The sequence below is a fragment of the Lagenorhynchus albirostris genome, chromosome 8 (genome assembly GCF_949774975.1).
Source record: "Lagenorhynchus albirostris chromosome 8, mLagAlb1.1, whole genome shotgun sequence".
In the NCBI taxonomy this organism is placed as follows: Eukaryota; Metazoa; Chordata; class Mammalia; order Artiodactyla; family Delphinidae; genus Lagenorhynchus; species Lagenorhynchus albirostris.
Genome location: NC_083102.1, coordinates 14,415,283 through 14,433,807, shown reverse-complemented (window position 1 = coordinate 14,433,807; position 18,525 = coordinate 14,415,283). Strand labels below are relative to the sequence as shown.

Here is an 18,525-nt window from a genome sequence, read left to right as displayed (position 1 = left end):
TTCCTGTCCAAAAGACAGGAAAACGTCAGGTAAAGAGAGTCTAGTATCAAATTAATCAATAATAGCTCATTGCAAAGTGAATCATTACATTATAAAGTGAATCACCATCAGTGGAAAAGGATTTAAAACATAGGAAACTTGAAAATGTTTAATAGAACTTGGTGGATGGCAATGATATTAAGTGAGTTAGGGAAGGCAGAGGAAAATAAAACATAAAAGACAGGAATTTAGTTCAATTTTAGATGTATTAAATCTGTGTTTGGGGCTCCCAGGTAGAGATATTACATGTGTGAAATTATCAGGGTGAGCCTGGAGCTCAGGTATTCATGTGAGAGGCTCGGACTAGAGATGTAGCTTTAGAAGTTAACAGTAGTTAATGGTGGTGGTGGTAGTAGCAGTAGCAGTAGCAGTAGTAGCAGTGGAGTATGGGAGAGAATGAGATTAACCAGTGAATGGGGTGAGGAACCACATGGAACACCACTATTTAAGGGATAGAAATAGAAAGAAGAGTCAGTGAAAGAGACAGAGGATGAAGATGAACAGAAGGAAAAGAAAAGAACCAGGAGAGAGAGAAAAAAAGTGTTTTTTATTACTCTTTTTCTTGTTCCTATTTTATCAAATGCCAAGGAGGGAAAATGTCAAATCTGCAACTAGATAGAATTGCAAGAGGCCTGAGAAAGCACTGCTAGGTACAGAAGAGAATTGGATTAGGAAGCAGATTCAATGAGAATAACGTAGACCACAATCTTAAAAAACTGATGTATGATTTCATATATCTAACATTCTTGAAATGACAAAATTATAGAGATGTAGAAAAAATTGGTGATTGCCAGAGGTTAGGGGTGGTCAGCTGGGAGGAGAGTACAGCTTTGTGGTGATGGAATAGATCTGTATCTTGATAGGGGTGGTGGTTACATGAACCTACACATTTGATTAAATGACAGAACTGTACATACACATTGTAGTGATGTCAGTTTTCTGGGTTTGATATTGTGATAATGTACTATAGTTGTATAAGCTATAATGGGGGAAATTGGTTGAAAGGGACATGGGACCACTCTGTACTATCTTTGTGACTTTCTGTAAATTTATAATTATTTTAAAATAAAAAGACTTTAAAAAATGAACCAACTAGAGCTCTATCCAGCAATATAGATGAATTGTAAAAACATATACAAGACACAAAAGAATATTTACAGCTTTATTTCATATAGCTAACATACTAAGAGGCAACACTCAATTATATTGTCTAAAGATGTTTACATAGCTGATAAAACTATAAAGAAGGTAAAAGAACTGATGACCATAAAAGTCAGGCTACTAGTTACCGAAAATAGGGAAAGAGAGGGTTGTAGTGTGGACGTGACACACAGAGCTTCTGTTTTGCTGTCAATGTTTCATTTCTTGACCTGGGTGGTAGTTACACTTACATTGACATTATAGTCATTAAACTGTACATGTATGTTTCCCACACCATTTGGTGTGTTTCTTTACCAAAGAAAAAATTTTTAGGAGAAAAATTTATAGGAAGAAGGATTAACCTTGAAAAGGAATAAGAACACTTCTTTCTGAGAGATATGCAGAAAAGGGGGAAGGAGTAATGAAGGTACAAGAATAATTTGAACTGAAGGAAGGAGAGTTGTGTCTTCCCTATGAAGTATAGAAGAAAGCTAAGCTAAGATGCAGTAGAGATCTTAGGAAATTGGCAAAGGTGTAAAACAACAGTTCACAGGAAAGGAAAGGTAACGAAACCGCACTGAGTAAGGAGGATTGCCAAGCAATTTGAAGACTTCAGTGAACACTATACATTTATGATTGCCAATCAGGAAACCTCATCTAAGCAAAATTTAATGATAGTCAGCATACTCTACAAGGCCAAGGAAATGTGTAGTATATTTGGGAAAGAAGTTTGTCAAAATGAATTAAATGTTTAAAAGACTTGCTGTTTGGAGTAGGAGTCAGTGTACATCTGGGCATTCTGAGACTTTAGGGACAAGGTAAGGGAAAGACCATCCTCTTGGGTTGAGTAGGATCATATTAGCGTAAAATGAATGATAGTAGTCATCTACAGAATGTATTGAGGAAACTTGAAAAATAACCAGTTCAAATCACAGTCATCAGAGTTTATCCTCAAGATTAGAATATGATTAGAAGAAATGACAAATATGTTGATTACAGTGTAACTTGACTATATGTAGAAGAAATGTTATATTGATGAAAACTTAATGAAGGGAAGGGGGTTTAAATTGAACTCATGTACACAAACTGTGATTTTCCTTCTTGTTTTAATAAGGAATTGAAATTTATCTAATTTGCTCATTGCAAGTGTTGTCATTACCCACGCACTTGTTTTATGAAATTATGTTTCATGGTATCTTTACATTTAGTTTCATTCTGTGTGACCTTTTGACTACAAGTATTACCACAGTACTTTCTTTTATTCAGATGGGCCAGTTTTACTATTCAGCCAAAGCATTTGATGTCTTAGAGAGGCTGGATCCCAACCCTGAATATTGGGAAGGCAAGAGGGGGGCCTGTGTAGGCATATTCCAGATGATCTTAGCTGGGAGAGAACCCAAGTAAGTAGACAGACAATAGACACTACCTCTATGCATTTGCTGGTTCCTGGGGGATGAGAATTGCTTTCTTGGATCATGTCTTCTGAACACTAAAAATTATTTTGATGAATAAAAGGTTAAGTTTTATATTTCTATCTGACCTTTTTCCTCCAGAATTTTTATTTTATAGAATCAGATCATTCTAAACTATGTATAATGGGGACATTGAGTATACTACAGCTCTCAAGTATAAGAGCAAGATATATATTTGGCTCCAAATGAATTGTCATTTTCATACAATGCCTTTTTCAATCTCTTCTTCTCTTTTCTTTGCCTTTTGGCTTTTTTCTTGTGTCTCTTAGTTTAGTCCTCAAAGAATTAGAAATGGAGTGAGTGTGGTTAATAACTCTTTTTTTTTCTTTTGCCTTCTCATATTCCAGGAAATACTGAGACATTAAGTCTACATAAAATTAAGTGGCATATAGCTCCATTTGTTAAAGTTAAACTACTTAAAACTAAATTCAGTTTTCTGAAAATAACTTTATGGAATGTATTTGTTACTGATGTATAAATAGAAGATGCGACTCTTTTTTTTTTTTTGGCCGCTCCACGCAGCTTGTGGCATCTTAGTTCCCCCGACCAGGGATTGAACCTGGGCCCCAGCAGTGAAAGTGCTGAGTCCTAACCACTGGACCATCAGGGAATTCCCATGACTATTTTATAAGTAAATAATCTATCAAAAATTACTTCCTGCCTTGTATCTACTTCCACTCCTAAATAAAAGTTGAAAAGAACTTGGGTAGTTGAAAGAAGATACTTGAGGGAAAACGTAGAAAACATGAGAGAACTCTTAGGGAAGAGGGTCAATCGACAGTCATCTATAGATTTGATGAGGTAATAGGGAAGTTTTAGTCTGCATTACTTAAAGCATGAGTTTAAATTTTAATTAAATTTAAGTTACTTAAAATATAAATACTGACATTTGCCAAATCTTGGTCATTAACTTTCCTCTCTTCCATATTTATTAATATATTATTTTTCTTGAAGAAATAATCTATGCCTGGCTTTGTAAAATTTTACAGATATGGCAATGACACCCAGTTTCGGGTGATTACCACCTTAAACAAAGGAGAAATCTGGGGCTCAGACAAGTTAAGTCACTTGTTAGCACAGAGCTAGAATTTGAACCCAACTCTTTGAACCCAGCTCCTTGATACAACTTTCTACTCTGTCATGCAGAATAAGCATAGAAATGGAAATATTTATGCAATATTAAGACAAAAAATAGCATATATATAGATAGTAGAAGTAAACAAGGAAAACTTGGATTGGTGAGAAGGATTTCACAGAATTTCCATTTTACTATGGCCTCAAAAGAATAGAAGGCTAGGAAGTTTGTAATTGGTTTTTGAATGCACCATATACACATATCAGAAGCATATGAAGAACAGTCACAAGTTTATTTTACTTGTTAATTTGCATTCTTTACTGAAACAATTTGTCCTTTCAAATCTTTTCCTCAGAGAGACCCTTCGAGAAGTGCTCCATTTACTGAGAAGCACGGGTAACACCCAAGTAGAGTATATCATCCGGATCATGAAGAAATGGGCCAAAGAAAACAGAGTGCCTGTCTAAACTAGCTCCGGAGTCCTAAGGAGCCAGTCACCACGTTGACATAAAATTGGAAATCATTCTCCTCAAGTTTACGTAAGATGCGGGGCTCTGTTTTACTGACACTTCCTTCCTTGCTCTTCGAGCCTCAAGATCAGTGACTGGCTTGCTTAGACCGAGCCTCCTGGCTGAACTAAGAGCCATAATTTGTGCTGTGGCTCCTGTATGATCCGACGACCAATAAGACTTTGGACTTGTCTGGTGCCTTTCTTCTAAAACTACTCAGAGTCCTCTTATGTGATTTACTGACTTGAAGGAGAATGGCATAACTTTTTTTACATATTAGCATTCCATGGCATTTTCTCCAAGCTGCAATAACAAATGCCTTTAATGCTCAAAGGTCACCATCATTCTGTCATCTTAATTTTAGCCATCTATGTACATTATCCTGTTTTACTGGGAAATTCCATAAAAAGTTTAATAGTGCAGCTCTGAATCTTGGGAGAGCAGAGGTTATAAATAGCTACATGATTCTAAGAATGGCAGTAAGATCCTTTATCAGACTGTCCAGTCATTAATAGATAATAGGCTTATGGGATTACTCTTTCAGTAGTTGAATTCTTGATGATAATAACACAGTTGCAGTGGAGTAACCTGAATATTGCAGTTTTTTTAAAGGTAAGTACTATGAAAAAAATCTGTGTGGTACATTTGAAGATATTCAAGAAACAGTATAAAAATCTCATCAGGCACTTCCCCACTGTAATTTAGGTAACATTACAGGTTAGGTTTTTCTTCATATATCCTGCTGAATAAACATCAAGTTTTGAAAGTAGGGCTACAAAGATTATTTTATTTCTTAATGTAATGTTAATAGAATATGGATCGTGTAGAGCCCTTTGAGGGATTTCCTAATGGCTGGACTCTGTCCTAAGTCGTATCCTGGCCCAATGTTTCCGAGCTCTCGCAATATAAACCCATTACACAACTGAGCATTTTTAGGCTCGCGACCTATTTTCAGAAGATAGACCTACATGTTTTATGTACCAGATTACCTTTGTTTCTATATTACATAATTTTTTTCTGTTAGTTTAAGGTACAAGTATTACAGGTATAGAAAGTGCAGAGCCATCCCTATCCAGCCTGGGAACTGAAACTCATAATTCCTTGAAGCACTAAAGAAGAATAGTGTCAGTTTTCCCACCTATACCCCCAGCATCCACTGTGGATGAAGAATTCATATATAGAATGGAGATGGGAACATGGCAGGAGTCGGAGCAGCTAAGGAAAGAAGGTCTGTGATGGCAGAGAGCCTTTGCCTTCTGGACAGTTGCAAGGGGTTCTTCCAGATCTGCTCAGGAAGATGACCAGTTTTCCAGTCTTTTATTTAGACCCAGATCTAATCAGTTCAGAGCACAAATCAAAATAAACTGACCTGGGGCTTCCCTGGTGGTGCAGTGGTTGAGAGTCCGCCTGCCGATGCAGAGGATATGGGTTCGTGCCCCGGTCCGGGAAGATCCCACATGCCGCGGAGCGGCTGGGCCCGTGAGCCATGGCCGCTGAGCCTGCGCGTCCAGAGCCTGTGCTCTGCAACGGGAGAGGCCGCAACAGTGAGAGGCCCACGTACCGCAAAAAATAAATAAATAAACTGACCTGAAAAACTGAATTTTATAAAACAAAGTTATATCATTTTTCATATGCCAAAGCTTCTGTTCCTTATTATGTTGTTTCTGTTTTTTCAAGAATTGGTTCTCAGTATCTAAGTTACAAGGTGGGTCAGATCTGGACAGAACCTGCTATAATCTTTAGAATCCTTGTGATCGTTACCTCACTTAAAGTATTAGGAAACATAATATTAGAAAAAGACACATGAAACTTTTCAGTGGTTCTTTGCAATGAAATTTGTCTTCCAGTTAATTGCTATTATTTTCAAATTTCCTATACTTGGAAAACTTTTCCACTGATGGTGATTTACTTTTAAATGAGTTCTTGTTGAGCTTAACACTCTAGCTTCTCCCTGCCATTTTCCTGTCTTTTGGGAAAAAAAAGATATTCCAAAAAGAGCAATTCCCAGAATTTTAGATTAACTTTTTAAAAAGTTTTTAATCAGTAGAATTGAGACAAAAAAACCATAAAGACTAGTGTAAGAGAGATACTATCCAATTCTGTTACTAAGGATAGCTACTTCTGAAACATCTTGGTGGGCCTCAAGATTGCAGAGTAGTGTTGCATGGAGAGGGGGAGGTCCAGGCTTAGGATGTAGTGTAATGTGTACAGTTCATAGCATCAGTGTACTCTTCATAATCTGTAGCAGATATTACTTGCAAATGGAAAAAAATTTTTTAATTATTTTTGTACTTTAAAAGAATTATTATATTCCACTGTAACATATTCAAATTAAAGCTTATTATTTGGTTATTTATAGTTTTCTGTTGAGTGTGAGTGCGGGCCCTGGGTGTGTCATGTGCCTTCTCTCCTTTCTTTCCTGACCCCAGAGTAAAGGGGTAGCACAAAGTTTTGGGCTTCACAAGTTATTCTTTTTGAGGGGAAAGTAGATATCCCCTGAGAAGACTTGTCCGCTAAGGCCTGTGATTCCTGCTCAGTCCTATTAGGTTTGGCTCTTTACTGTGTTACAGCCCATTCCAGAAGTTGTTTGACCAGTGCATGATATAACGCCTCATATGTAGAAAGCTCCCAAATACTTGTTGACTGAATAATTAAACATACAGTAACTGGTAGAGCAGGGGACTTGTGAGACCTGACCTCATGTATTCTGGTTCCCATCTAATTGTTGTTTTATGGTGTGCCAAGCATATCCTAGATGCTAGGGATGCAAAGAGAAATAACGCACAGTCCTGATAGATAACCCAGTCTAACAGAAGTATACACAACTAAACACAGTAAAGTGTGACTGTTTTCTCAATAGGAAGAAGCTATTGAGAGATAAAATAAGGCAATGGGAATGTTTGTATCCATACATATGGGACACCCCCTACCTCATTTTGGAGAAGCAACCAGAATGGATCCTGGAACTCAACGGCTAGCAAGATGTCCAGGCTTCTGCCATGTGAGTAGCACATGCAACATATATCCAAGTACACAGAAGCCAAAGGACTGGTTTCCTTCTTTGTGGCTTGATACACTTAAAAAGTTGCAAGCAAGTGGGCATTAAATCACAAGTTATATTTACTTTCTAATGGCAAAATGAATTAGTGATTTACTAGTTCTTGTACTTATGACTTCCTCAATATGACTTAGGTAAATAGTCATCTCTCTTCTTCATCCTATAAAATACTTCTCAGGTTTAAATGTATTTTATGGTAACGTTCAAACAGTCTTCTATTCAGAGATGCTCTCAGAGAAGCAGAGCTAGAGACCTGATGGTTGCCCATAACATACCTCAACTCCGGACTGTAGGAATATGTGAAGATATGAGACGCACACAATAAAACGATAGGTGAATACACTCAGCTGATGTGTGCGTATTGAATGTATAGTATATAGACAAGTTTGCACTCTTTTGCATCAAAACCCTCTCTCTAAATAAAGTCTAGATGCCAAGTACAATAGGGACTGTCCTGGTGGTCAGGGCAAAGGGAAGCAGATGCAGCATGTCCACCACTCAGGCTGCCCCTCAAGGCAACACAGTTTACAAACCTCAGATACAGGAAGAAGTACCCTGCTAGGTGAACATCAGGGAAGAGGACGGTGGGAAGCGCAGACGTGAGCATCCATACCATAACCTATGGGTGCATTTGATCTAATTCAAGTCACCATTTTTTGTATATTGATTCATGTATTCATGTATTTATTTGGTCAGTTACTTATATTTCACTGTGTTCCAGAAACAATTTGAGGTGAGTTACCAAGTATATGTACAAGAAAACTTAACAGATAGAAGGAAGAGTAAAGTTCATACACAAAAGTACATACCAGAATTACCAAAGATGGGCCAGAAATTCACTTTCAAGCTTCCCACCAACCAAAGCAAAGGGGGAAACAAAACCAGATGGAAAGTTCAGTCCATCTGTGTAAATGAACTCCCTTATGGGGAAAAAAAAACACTGGATTTTCAGGGATCTCTGATTGTTGGCAGGGTTCTGAATTAGGTTTCTGCACCATAACTTAGACATAACCAAATGCTTAATAAAAATTTCAAGGGAATCTTACTGCATCTCTAAGTATGTACAGGTCTTTTCTACTATGTACAGTTAATAATTACACATGTCCTTCTATTTTTAATTTCCTCTATATACATAAAATTATAGTCTCCTTTGCCAGTTTTTAACTGAGGAGTAGCTATTAATATGATGAAGCTGAGACATGTTATTCAAGTTTTTAAAATTACAGCTCATGTTAGGATGAAAATGTATGTAACAGTGACATAGAGACTAATTGCAAGGTACTGTAAAAGCAATGAAATTATGGGATAGTATAGCTTATACATTTACTGAGAAAATTCAACAGGGAAAAACATTGTAGAATAGGTCACATAGAAAAGGCTACATGGGGGAAGTGAATCTTAAATGAAACTTGGAGTATAGAATTTAACTATATAGAGAATAAGTCAACGATTATGTCAGATGAAGATAACATAAATGAAGCCTTGAGTAATATTTACAGATGTTTAATCTTAATTTTAATTGTTCCTATTTATCTACTTTCATTTGTTCTTTGAGAAACAGTATGGCCTTTTTTGTAAACTTGTAGTTTCATGCCATGACCCAGCAATTCCACTCTTCAGTATATGTTCAAGAGATACTCATGTCCATGTATACCATGAGATATGGACTCTTGCCCATGTACACCAGGAGATACGTACAAGAATGATCCTCACAGCACTGTGCCCAGGGAAAACCTGGAAACAGCCCAAATACCCATTGACAGGAGAGGAAATCGTGAAATATATATTTATGTTTTTTATAGTTCTATGAGTTTTGGCAAATGTATACAGTCATGTAACAACATATATATGCTATATATATAGATCTATTAATACATATGATTTTTTTGGTATAAAAAAAGCTATTTTTAAAAAAGAATCCCAGGTTTAAGTTCATGCTCACTCTCTATGGTCGCAACCACTATTTGGAAACTGGAATGAGACCTGGGCATCTGTCCAGCGTGTCAGTGGAACTAAAAAGGTAATTATAGAAACATTGGTGACAAAGAGAACTAAAGCTTCTGCTGGGGAAGGTCGGCACAGGTTGCACACAAACATTCAAAAATCAGATCGATAAGTAGCCTTGGACTTCTCAATAGCAACTCTGGAAGCTTTAAAACAATGTTGCAATGCCTTAAGAATTCTGAGGAAAAATTATTTCCAACTAGAAACTGTCATTCAAGTATGTAGTAGAACGAATATCTTTTCAGACATGTATTTAATTTCATAAAATTAGCTCCTGAACTTTGTGCTCCACCAAAAATATGGGAACAAACTAAGGAAAAGAGAAAATGTAGCATATAAGAAAGGGGGCTCCACATTAACAGAGAGAGTGGAGGGAATGCGCGCAGTATGAGTGGGGACGTATTTCAGTACAGCTCTGCTACAGTCTCAGAGATCAACCAATACAGACAAGAGCAGCTCAGAAAGCTTCAGGATGGACTCATTCAAGGCTAAATTGAACACCTCATTTGTTAACGTATTGAGAAGAGAGTTTGGGTGAGAGTTTGGAGATAAGCCTCTAGAAAACAAAGCAAATAATAAGGTGTGCAGGAAAGGAAAAGTAATCATAACATATTTCACGGCTCAGCTGTAAAAAGAGTTTATACGGTCAGAAAACTGTAAGCACTGAACACTGATTCAACCAAAAATTGATCCAATAGTATGGGGAGGGGGTGTGCGGGTGAGAAGTGTCCATGTGCAGGGTATGTGTGAGAAAAAGCTAAATCTTCATATTTCATTGAAAAATGATAAATGAAAAAAAGAGAAAAAGTCTACAGTTTAGTTCTGAGAAGCAGAGGAGGCCAAGCAAACCAAAAGACTGGACAAGCCATATTTGCAGGAAGCACTTTGCCTGTAGCAGTTATGACATCATTGTGAACAGCTCCTTATCAAAGGAGGCGGGGAAGGGACTTCCCTGGTGGCACAGTGGCTAAGAATCTGCCTGCCAACGCAGGGGACACGGGTTCGATCTCTGGTCTGGGAAGATCCCATATGCCGTGGAACAACTAAGCCCGTGCGCCGCAACTACTGAGCCTGTGCTCTAGAGCCCGAGAGCCACAACTACTGAGCCCGCGCACCTAGAGCCCATGCTCCGCAACAAAAGAAGCCACTGCAATGAGAAGCCTGCGCTCACGGCAACTAGAGAAAGCCCGTGCACAGCAACGAAGACCCAATGCAGCCCAAAATCTGTAAATTTTAAAAAGGAGGTGGGGAAGAGTAAATGCAAAACCTTGAGTCTTAGGTAAATACCTGCCAGTGGGCACATGGTCCTGGGGTCCCCCGACATGCATACCCACCAAGATAGCTAGTCCAGGAAAACTCATTTTCTTCAAAGATGCATAACCCAAACAGACAACACGGTTAAGGGTCTATAGACAATTAATACAAACGAAAAGAAACAAAGGAAGGAGGGGAGGAAGGGAGGGAGGGAGGAAAGAAGAAAGTCAAATGCTGGACAAAAAAATATCACTAGAATATTGGTGATGTGTTTATGAAAGCTGTAACCAAATATTCTACTGACAGAAAAGTAGAAAATAGTAGTAGTTCACTGATATTTCATCTTTAAGGTATCATTAAAGGTGACAAATCAAGTAGTATGTAAGCTGTATTTTATAATACCAGGTTAAACATAAAGTATACAAAAAGAGAAAAATAGATGAATTTCATCATCAATCATAGTATGGAATTATGACAATATCCAAAGAAATTGAGGATTAAGTTCATTATAAAATTATCCCATTAGGGACTTCCCAGGTGGTCCAGTGGCTAAGACTCTGCACTCCCAATGCAGTAGGCCCGGGTTCGATCCCTGGTCAGGGAACTAGATCCCACATGCCACAACTAAGAGTTCGCATGCCTCAACTAAAATATCCCGCGTGCCGCAACTAAGACCCGGCACAGACAAATAAATAAATAAATATTTTTAAAGTAAATAAATGAAAATAAAATTTTCCCATTAGAACAAAAATATAAACCTTCTAAATTATCAGAAGTAACATACACAAAACCTCATGGAGGATTTTTTAAAAGGTTTAAAGGAGAAAGCGTGATATAAAATAAGGTGAGAGATCTGGGCTCAAACATACCTTTCATATCAAAATGTAAATGGGCTTAACTCACCTATTAAAAGAAAAAAGATTAACAGATTGGATCACAAAGCAAAACATAACTCTGTGGTGTTTACACATAAATGCTGACAATAAAAAGATGGTCAATAATACGATTAGGCAAATGCAAATAAAAAGAGAGCAGGTGGGGTGGCACAGTGGTTAAGAATCCACCTGCCAGGACAGGAATAAAGACCCAGATGTAGAGAATGGACTTGAGGACACGGGGAGGGGGAAGGGTAAGCTGGGACGAAGTGAGAGACTGGCATGGACTTATATATACTACCAAATGTAAAATAGATAGCTAGTGGGAAGCAGCCGCATAGCACAGGGAGATCAGCTCGGTGCTTTGTGTCCACCTAGAGGGGTGGGACAGGGAGGGTGGGAGGGAGACGCAAGAGGGAGGAGATATGGGTATGTATGTGTACGTATAGCTGATTCTCTTTGTTAGAAAGTGGAAACTAACACACCATTGTAAAGCAATTATACTCCAATAAAGATGTTAAAAAAAAAAAAAAGAAGAAGAAGAATCTGCCTGCCAATGCAGGGGACACGGGTTTGAGCCCTGGTCCGTGAAAGATCCCACATGCCGCGGAGCAACAAAGCCCGTGAGCCACAACTACTGAGCCCACGTGCCACAGCGTGCGACAACTACTGAAGCCCGCGTGCCTAGAGCCCGTGCTCCGCGACAAAAGAAGCCACCACAGTGAGGACCCCGTGCACCACAAGGAAGAGTAGCCCCTGCCAGCTGCAACTAGAGAAAGCTGGCAGACGGCAACGAAGACCCAACGCAGCCAAAAATAAACAAACAAACAAACAAATAAAAAGAGAGCAGGTGTCACAATCAAATAGGGTTGAATTCAGGTCAAAATCATTAAGCAAGTGAAAGAAACACATTTTGAACGATAAAGGGTCCATTTCTCAATGAAGATGTAACAGTTATGAAGAGACAACAAAGAAAATGGCATCAATAATCAAACAGCAAAGTCACAGGATAGCAGTAAATCAGTGATTTCACCACAAAGCAACATCCATATTTCTGCTCTGCCATCTCAGATAGTGGACATCTGGTGGATTGCCTGGTGGACCCCATACCCTTTCTTGGAGCAGCATCCTGCCCTCCGCTCCCAACTCCATCCACCTTATCACAAGTTCCTGGTAGCCATACATTCATCACAATTGTTTGATCTGGGGGTGAGCACCTGACCCAAATAGGTCAATCAGAGAAATTTTCTATGATTTTGGAATTGGGTGTAAAAGTTTCTTGTCTTAGTCTGAGCTGGTCTCTCCAACAAAGATGTTAAAAAAAAATTTGGGAAAGTATAACAAGGCCATATTTTTAATCATGTAACTTGGGGAGCAAAGAAAGCTAGTCCACAGAGAGAGGGGAGCAGAATGAAACAGATTTGAGAGAGAAGCAGCAATGAGACAGAGAGAATATTGCCGGGAGTCTGTGTAGCTTTTCTAGTCCCTAATTCTGGTTCCATCTTCTTGGGACCCGATTGCATTCCTTTCCCTGGGATAGGAATGCAGGAATTACTCCTGCATCTGCTTTACAAACTTCTCTGAGTATCCAACTAGCTTATGTTGATTTCTTTTAAGATACTTGAAACCAAAAGTTCTAGTATTATTCAGTTCTAATCCCACTGCCCTTCTTTCAGCCCTGCTGGGGAATGGCAGTTCATTCCATCCTGCCAGGCCACCATACTCCATTTCTAACTCTATGGTCATGCCTTCCCTTGTTCCCCTTATCTGTATCCTTAAGAAGTCTGTCCCTCTTTCCTCCATAAAGTTTTCTTAACTATTCCAAACCTCTTTGATTTCGCCCTCCTCTGTCCCAAATGTCCATGTAATATTTGTATATTAGGAGAAGAGTTGAAAAATGTTTGCCCAGCTATGCCAAATAACACTCAAAGCTTTTTCCATCTCAAGCATCTAACTTTCATACAAAATCTTTTAGTCTTCTAGCTTCTGCTGTGTGAAATTCCCATAGCCTTGCCCCATGGTTACAATCTCATGGAACTGTTCAAGACTAAGTGATTAGTATTTCATTACTTACAGCACAATTTGCAACAAAACAGTTTCTGCTCAAGGGAACTATTCAACATGAACTCCATGACATTTCCCTTGAAATTGGAAAACAGAAAATTATAAGGATAAAAGCTGAATAGTATATAGAATGTCCATTAATAAGATCACTGTATGAACAAATTGTGGTATATTTGTAAGTGGAATACTACACAGCAAGGAAAAAGAATAAACTACTGATAATATGCAATCACATGGATGAGTTTCAAAACCATTATATTGATTAAATGTATAGAAATATTGAATCACTATGTTGAGTATCAGGAACTAACATAATGTTGTAGGTCAATTATACTTCAAAAACAAACAAACTCAAAAAAAGAGATCAGATTTTTGTACCAGAGGTGTGGGGGTGTGGGGCAGGGGGAATTGGATGAAGGCAGTCAAACGGTACGAATTTCCAGTTATAAGAAAAATAAGTGCTAGGAATGTAATGTACAACATGAGAAATAATTTAATTAACACTGCTGTTTGTTATATATGAAAGTTAAGAGTGTAAATCCTAAGAATTCTCATCACAAGGAAAAATTTTTTTCTTTCTTTAATTTTGAATCTATATGAGATGATGGATGTTCACTAAACTTATTGTGATAATAATTTCACGATGTACATCAAATCATTATGCTGAACACCTTAAACTTATACAGTGCTGTATGTCAATTACACCTCAATAAAACTGGAAGAAAAAATAAGACTTCTGGAGATAGACGTTGGTGGTGGTGATTGCAAAACAATGTGAACATACTTAATGCTGCTAATCTGTACACATTAAAATGGTTAAGATGGTAAATTTCATGCTATGTGTATTTCACCATGAATAAAAATAATGTTTAACTTTTTTTTTTTTTTTTTGGCAGTGCCACACGGCTTACAGGATCTTAGTTCCCTGACCAGGGATTGAACCCTGGTCCTTGGCAGGGGAAGCCGAGTTCTAACCACTGGACCGCCAGGGAATTCCCACAAAAAATAATGTTTTAAAAAATAAACACACACATGGGACTTCCCTGGCGGTCCAGTTGTTAAGACTCTGCACTTCAAATTCAGGGGGCATAGGTTCAATCCCTCGTGGGGAACTAAGATCCCACGTGCTGCGCAATGCGGCCAAAAAAGAAAACACACACACACACAAAACAAACAAGAAAACCCCATTGTGTTGATTAAAAGAAGCCAGACATAATAGTACATAATGAGTACATACCATATCAGTCTGTGTATGTAAGTTTCAAGAACAGGCAAAACTAATCTATGGTGAAAGCAGTCAGAATGGGGGTAACTTCTGTGAGAGTTCTGAGTGGAAAGGAACATGAAAGACCTTTCTGGGGTTAAAGAAACCTTATGTATCTTGAAATGGGTAGTGGTTAAAGGGTTGTATACAAGAAGAAAAATTCATTGTCGTATGCATTTTCCTGTATGTTAAGAATTCCTTAATTTGTATAAAAAATAAATAAAATAAAATTCAAAAGAAAAAAATGATGCCCATAAAAAAAAAGAATTCCTTAATTTAAAAATTAAAAAAAGATGCCAATGTTCAGCTACCAGAGTTGGCTTCAGCTCAAAACAAGCACACCTCGACTATCTCCAGCTGATAGTTAAACCACTTCTGTTTCAAGCCACACAGTGTCCCTCCACAGATCACTTTTCAGTTGCATGTGTCTACATCCAGATATTTTATGTATATATAAATAATAGGGGGGAGGCATGGTTAATCGGCCCTGGTGCTATTTTTCTCATTTCTTCAGAACGGTACCTTTCTGCCAGAAGCCAAACGTATTTCAGTATATCAGTCTTTCCTTTCTTACGTTCTTGGTAAGATTATACTAACAAAACATATTTCCCCTTGTACAACTATGCTATATTAAAAAAAAGTCTACCTATGGATTTTCATAAAAGAAACATATGCTGTGCATTTTTTCACTTCAGAATAAAGTTTTCTAAAGGGAAAAAAAATACATTATTTCCCCCCTTTAGCACAATGTTTTCTCTCTTTGCACAAATAGTAGTATACTAAATATTGTTCTGCATGTTGTTTTTTTCACTTAAGTATAGATCTTAGTGATGAAACATTTTTTTGAAGATTGCTTTAAATTCCAGTGAATATATCGACTTATCATAAGAGAAATGTACATTAAAATCATTTAAATAAATATATCAGCTTGGCAAAGATCAAAAAAGCTAATAGGGACTTCCCTGGTGGTCCAGTGGTTAAGACTCCACACTCCCAATGCAAGGGGCCTGGGTTTGCTCCCTGGTCAGGGAACTAGATCCCGCACGTGGCAACGAAGATCCCGCATGCCGCAACTAAGACCTGGCGCAGCCAAATAAATAAATATTTTAAAAAGGCAGATAACATAATATATTTTCAAGGATATTAGGAAATAGAGACCCTCATGCATTGGTGGTAGAATATAAATTGATACATTCTATGGAGGGTAATTTATCAAATTAGAAATGCACATATTCCTTCATTCAGCAACTGAGTCAGGTTAAGCATATTTCATTCACTTGATAGCCGTTTCTATTTCCTTTCCAGTGAACTATCTGTTCATGTCTTTCCCCATTTTTCTATTAGGTTATTACTGTTGTGTCTCCCTGATCTTTATAGATTAGGGAAATTCACTCTTTGTGAAAGGTGTTGCAATTTTATTCCAGTTTGTCATCTGCCTTTTGACTGATGCTGTTTTTCTTTCATGAAAGTTATTTTATTATTTTTCAAAATTTTATTTATTTATTTATGTATTTATTGGCTGTGTTGGGTCTTTGTTGCTGTGTGTGGGCTTTCTCTAGCTGAGGCAAGTGGGGCCTATTTTTCCTTGCGGTGCGCAGACTTCTCTTGGCAGTGGCTTTTCTTGTTGCAGAGCATGGGCTCTAGGCTCTCGGGCTTCAGTAGTTGTGGCACATGAGCTCAGTAGTTGTGGCTCGCTGGCTCTAGAGCACAGGCTCAGTAGTTGTGGTGCAGGGGCTTAGTTGCTCCACGGCATGTGGGATCTTCCCGGACCAGGGCTCGAACCCGTGTCCCCTGCATTTGCAGGCAGATTCTTAACCACTGCACCACCAGGGAAGCCCCATGAAATTTATTTTAAATAGTTGCAATTATCAATCATACTTGGAAAGGCCTTTCCTAGTGTGAGTTTTAAAAAAAATCTCACCTGATTTCTTCTACAGTTTTTATGATTTCTTTTTTTTTAAGTGAAGAAACTACAATTATTTTTATTGAAAAATGTGAAAGTGAAATATTATATTTATTGCATTATTTTTCTTAACATCTTTTGGAGTATAATTGCTTTACAATGGTGTGTTAGTTTCTGCTTTTAACAAAGTGAATCAGCTATATGTATACATATATCACCATATCCCCTCCCTCTTGCTTCTCCCTCCCACCCTCCCTATCCCACTCCTCTACGGGGACACAAAGCACTGAGCTGATCTCCCTGTGCTATGCAGCTTCTTCCCACTAGCTATCTATTTCACATTTGGTAGTGTATATATGTCAGTGCTACTCTCTCACTTCGTCCCAGGTTACCCTTCCCCCTCCCCGTGTCCTCAAGTCCATTCTCTATGTGTGTGTCTTTATTCCTGTCCTGCCCCTAGGTTCATGAGAACCTTTTTTTTTTTTTTAAGATTCCATATATGTGTGTTAGCATATGGTATTTGTTTTTCTCTTTCTGACTTACTTCACTCTGTATGACAGACTCTAGGTCCATCCACCTCACTACAAATAGTTCAATTTCGTTTCTATTTACGGCTGAGGAATATTCCATTGTATATATGTGCCACATCTTCTTTATCCATTCAACTGTCATTGAACACTTAGGTTGCTTCCGTGTTCTGGCTATTGTAAATAGAGCTGCAATGAACATTGTGGTACATGTCTCTTCTTCAATTATCGTTTTCTCAGGGTATATGCCCAGTAGTGGGATTGCTGGGTTGTATGGTAGTTCTACTTTTAGTTTTTTAAGGAACCTCCGTACTGTCCTCCATAGTGGCCATATCACTTTACATTCCCACAAACAGTGCAAGAGGGTTCCCTTTTCTCCACACCCTCTCCAGCATTTACTGCTTGTAGATTTATTGATGATGGCCATTCTGACCGGTGTGAGGTGATACCTCATTGTAGTTTTGATTTGCATTTCTCTAATGATTAATGATGTTGAGCATTCTTTCATGTGTTTGTTGGCAATCTATGTCTTCTTTGGAGAAATGTCTGTTTAGGTCTTCTGCCCGTTTTTGGATTGGGTTGTTTGTCTTCTGGATATTGAGCTTCATGAGCTGCTTGTATATCTTGGAGATTAATCCTTTGTCAGTTGCTTCATTTGCAAATATTTTCTCCCATTCTGAGGGTTGTCTTTTGGTCTTGTTTATGGTTTCCTTTGCTGTGCAAAAGCTTTGAAGTTTCAGGAGGTCCCATTTGTTTATTTTTGTTTTTATTTCCATTTCTCTAGGAGGTGGGTCAAAAAGGATCTTGCTGTGATTTATGTCATAGAGTGTTCTGCCTATGTTTTCCTCTAAGAGTTTGATAGTGTCTGCCCTTACATTTAGGTCTTTAATCCACTTTGAGTTTTTTGTTGTATACAGTGTTAGGGAGTGTTCTAATTTCATTCTTTTACATGTAACTGTCCAGTTTTCCCAGCACCACTTATTGAAGAGGCTGTCTTTTCTCCATTGTATATTTTTGCCTCCTTTATCAAAGATGACCATATGTGTGTGGGTTTATCTCTGGGCTTTTTATCCTGTTCCACTGATTTTTATTTCTGTTTTTGTGCCAGTACCAACCATACTGTCTTGATTGTGTTTTCATTGTCATTTGTTTCTAGATATTTTTGATTTCCTCTTTGATTTCTTCAGTAATCTCTTGGTTATTTAGTAGCGTATCGTTTAGCCTCCATGTGCTTGTATTTCTTACAGTTTTATTTTCCTGTAATTGATATCTAGTCTCATAGTGCTGTGGTCAGAAAAGATACTTGATACAATTTCAATTTTCTTAAATTTACCAAGGCTT

The 18,525-nt window shown here is 38.0% G+C and overlaps 1 protein-coding gene and 1 non-coding gene across 3 annotated transcripts in view; one reads left to right on the top strand and one right to left on the bottom strand.

Annotated features, from left to right (window-relative positions):
* IFT56 (intraflagellar transport 56) overlaps positions 1 to 5,863 on the top strand; it is a 35,435-nt gene extending 29,572 nt beyond the window's left edge. The window contains exons 16-17 of one of the 2 annotated variants that reach the window (XR_009541905.1): positions 2,446 to 2,579; positions 4,082 to 4,218. Coding sequence is in view for 1 of the 2 variants with exons in the window: in XM_060156583.1 (XP_060012566.1) it covers positions 2,446 to 2,579; positions 4,082 to 4,193 (246 nt within the window). In the remaining variant the exon portion in view is untranslated. Of the gene's footprint in view, positions 1 to 2,445; positions 2,580 to 4,081 lie in introns of both variants that reach the window. The other variant, XM_060156583.1, reaches the window with a different exon arrangement.
* On the bottom strand, positions 3,189 to 3,261 carry TRNAE-UUC (transfer RNA glutamic acid (anticodon UUC)). The gene has a single exon. It is a non-coding gene; the product is annotated as a tRNA-Glu (tRNA).
* Positions 5,864 to 18,525: the final 12,662 nt, after the last annotated feature.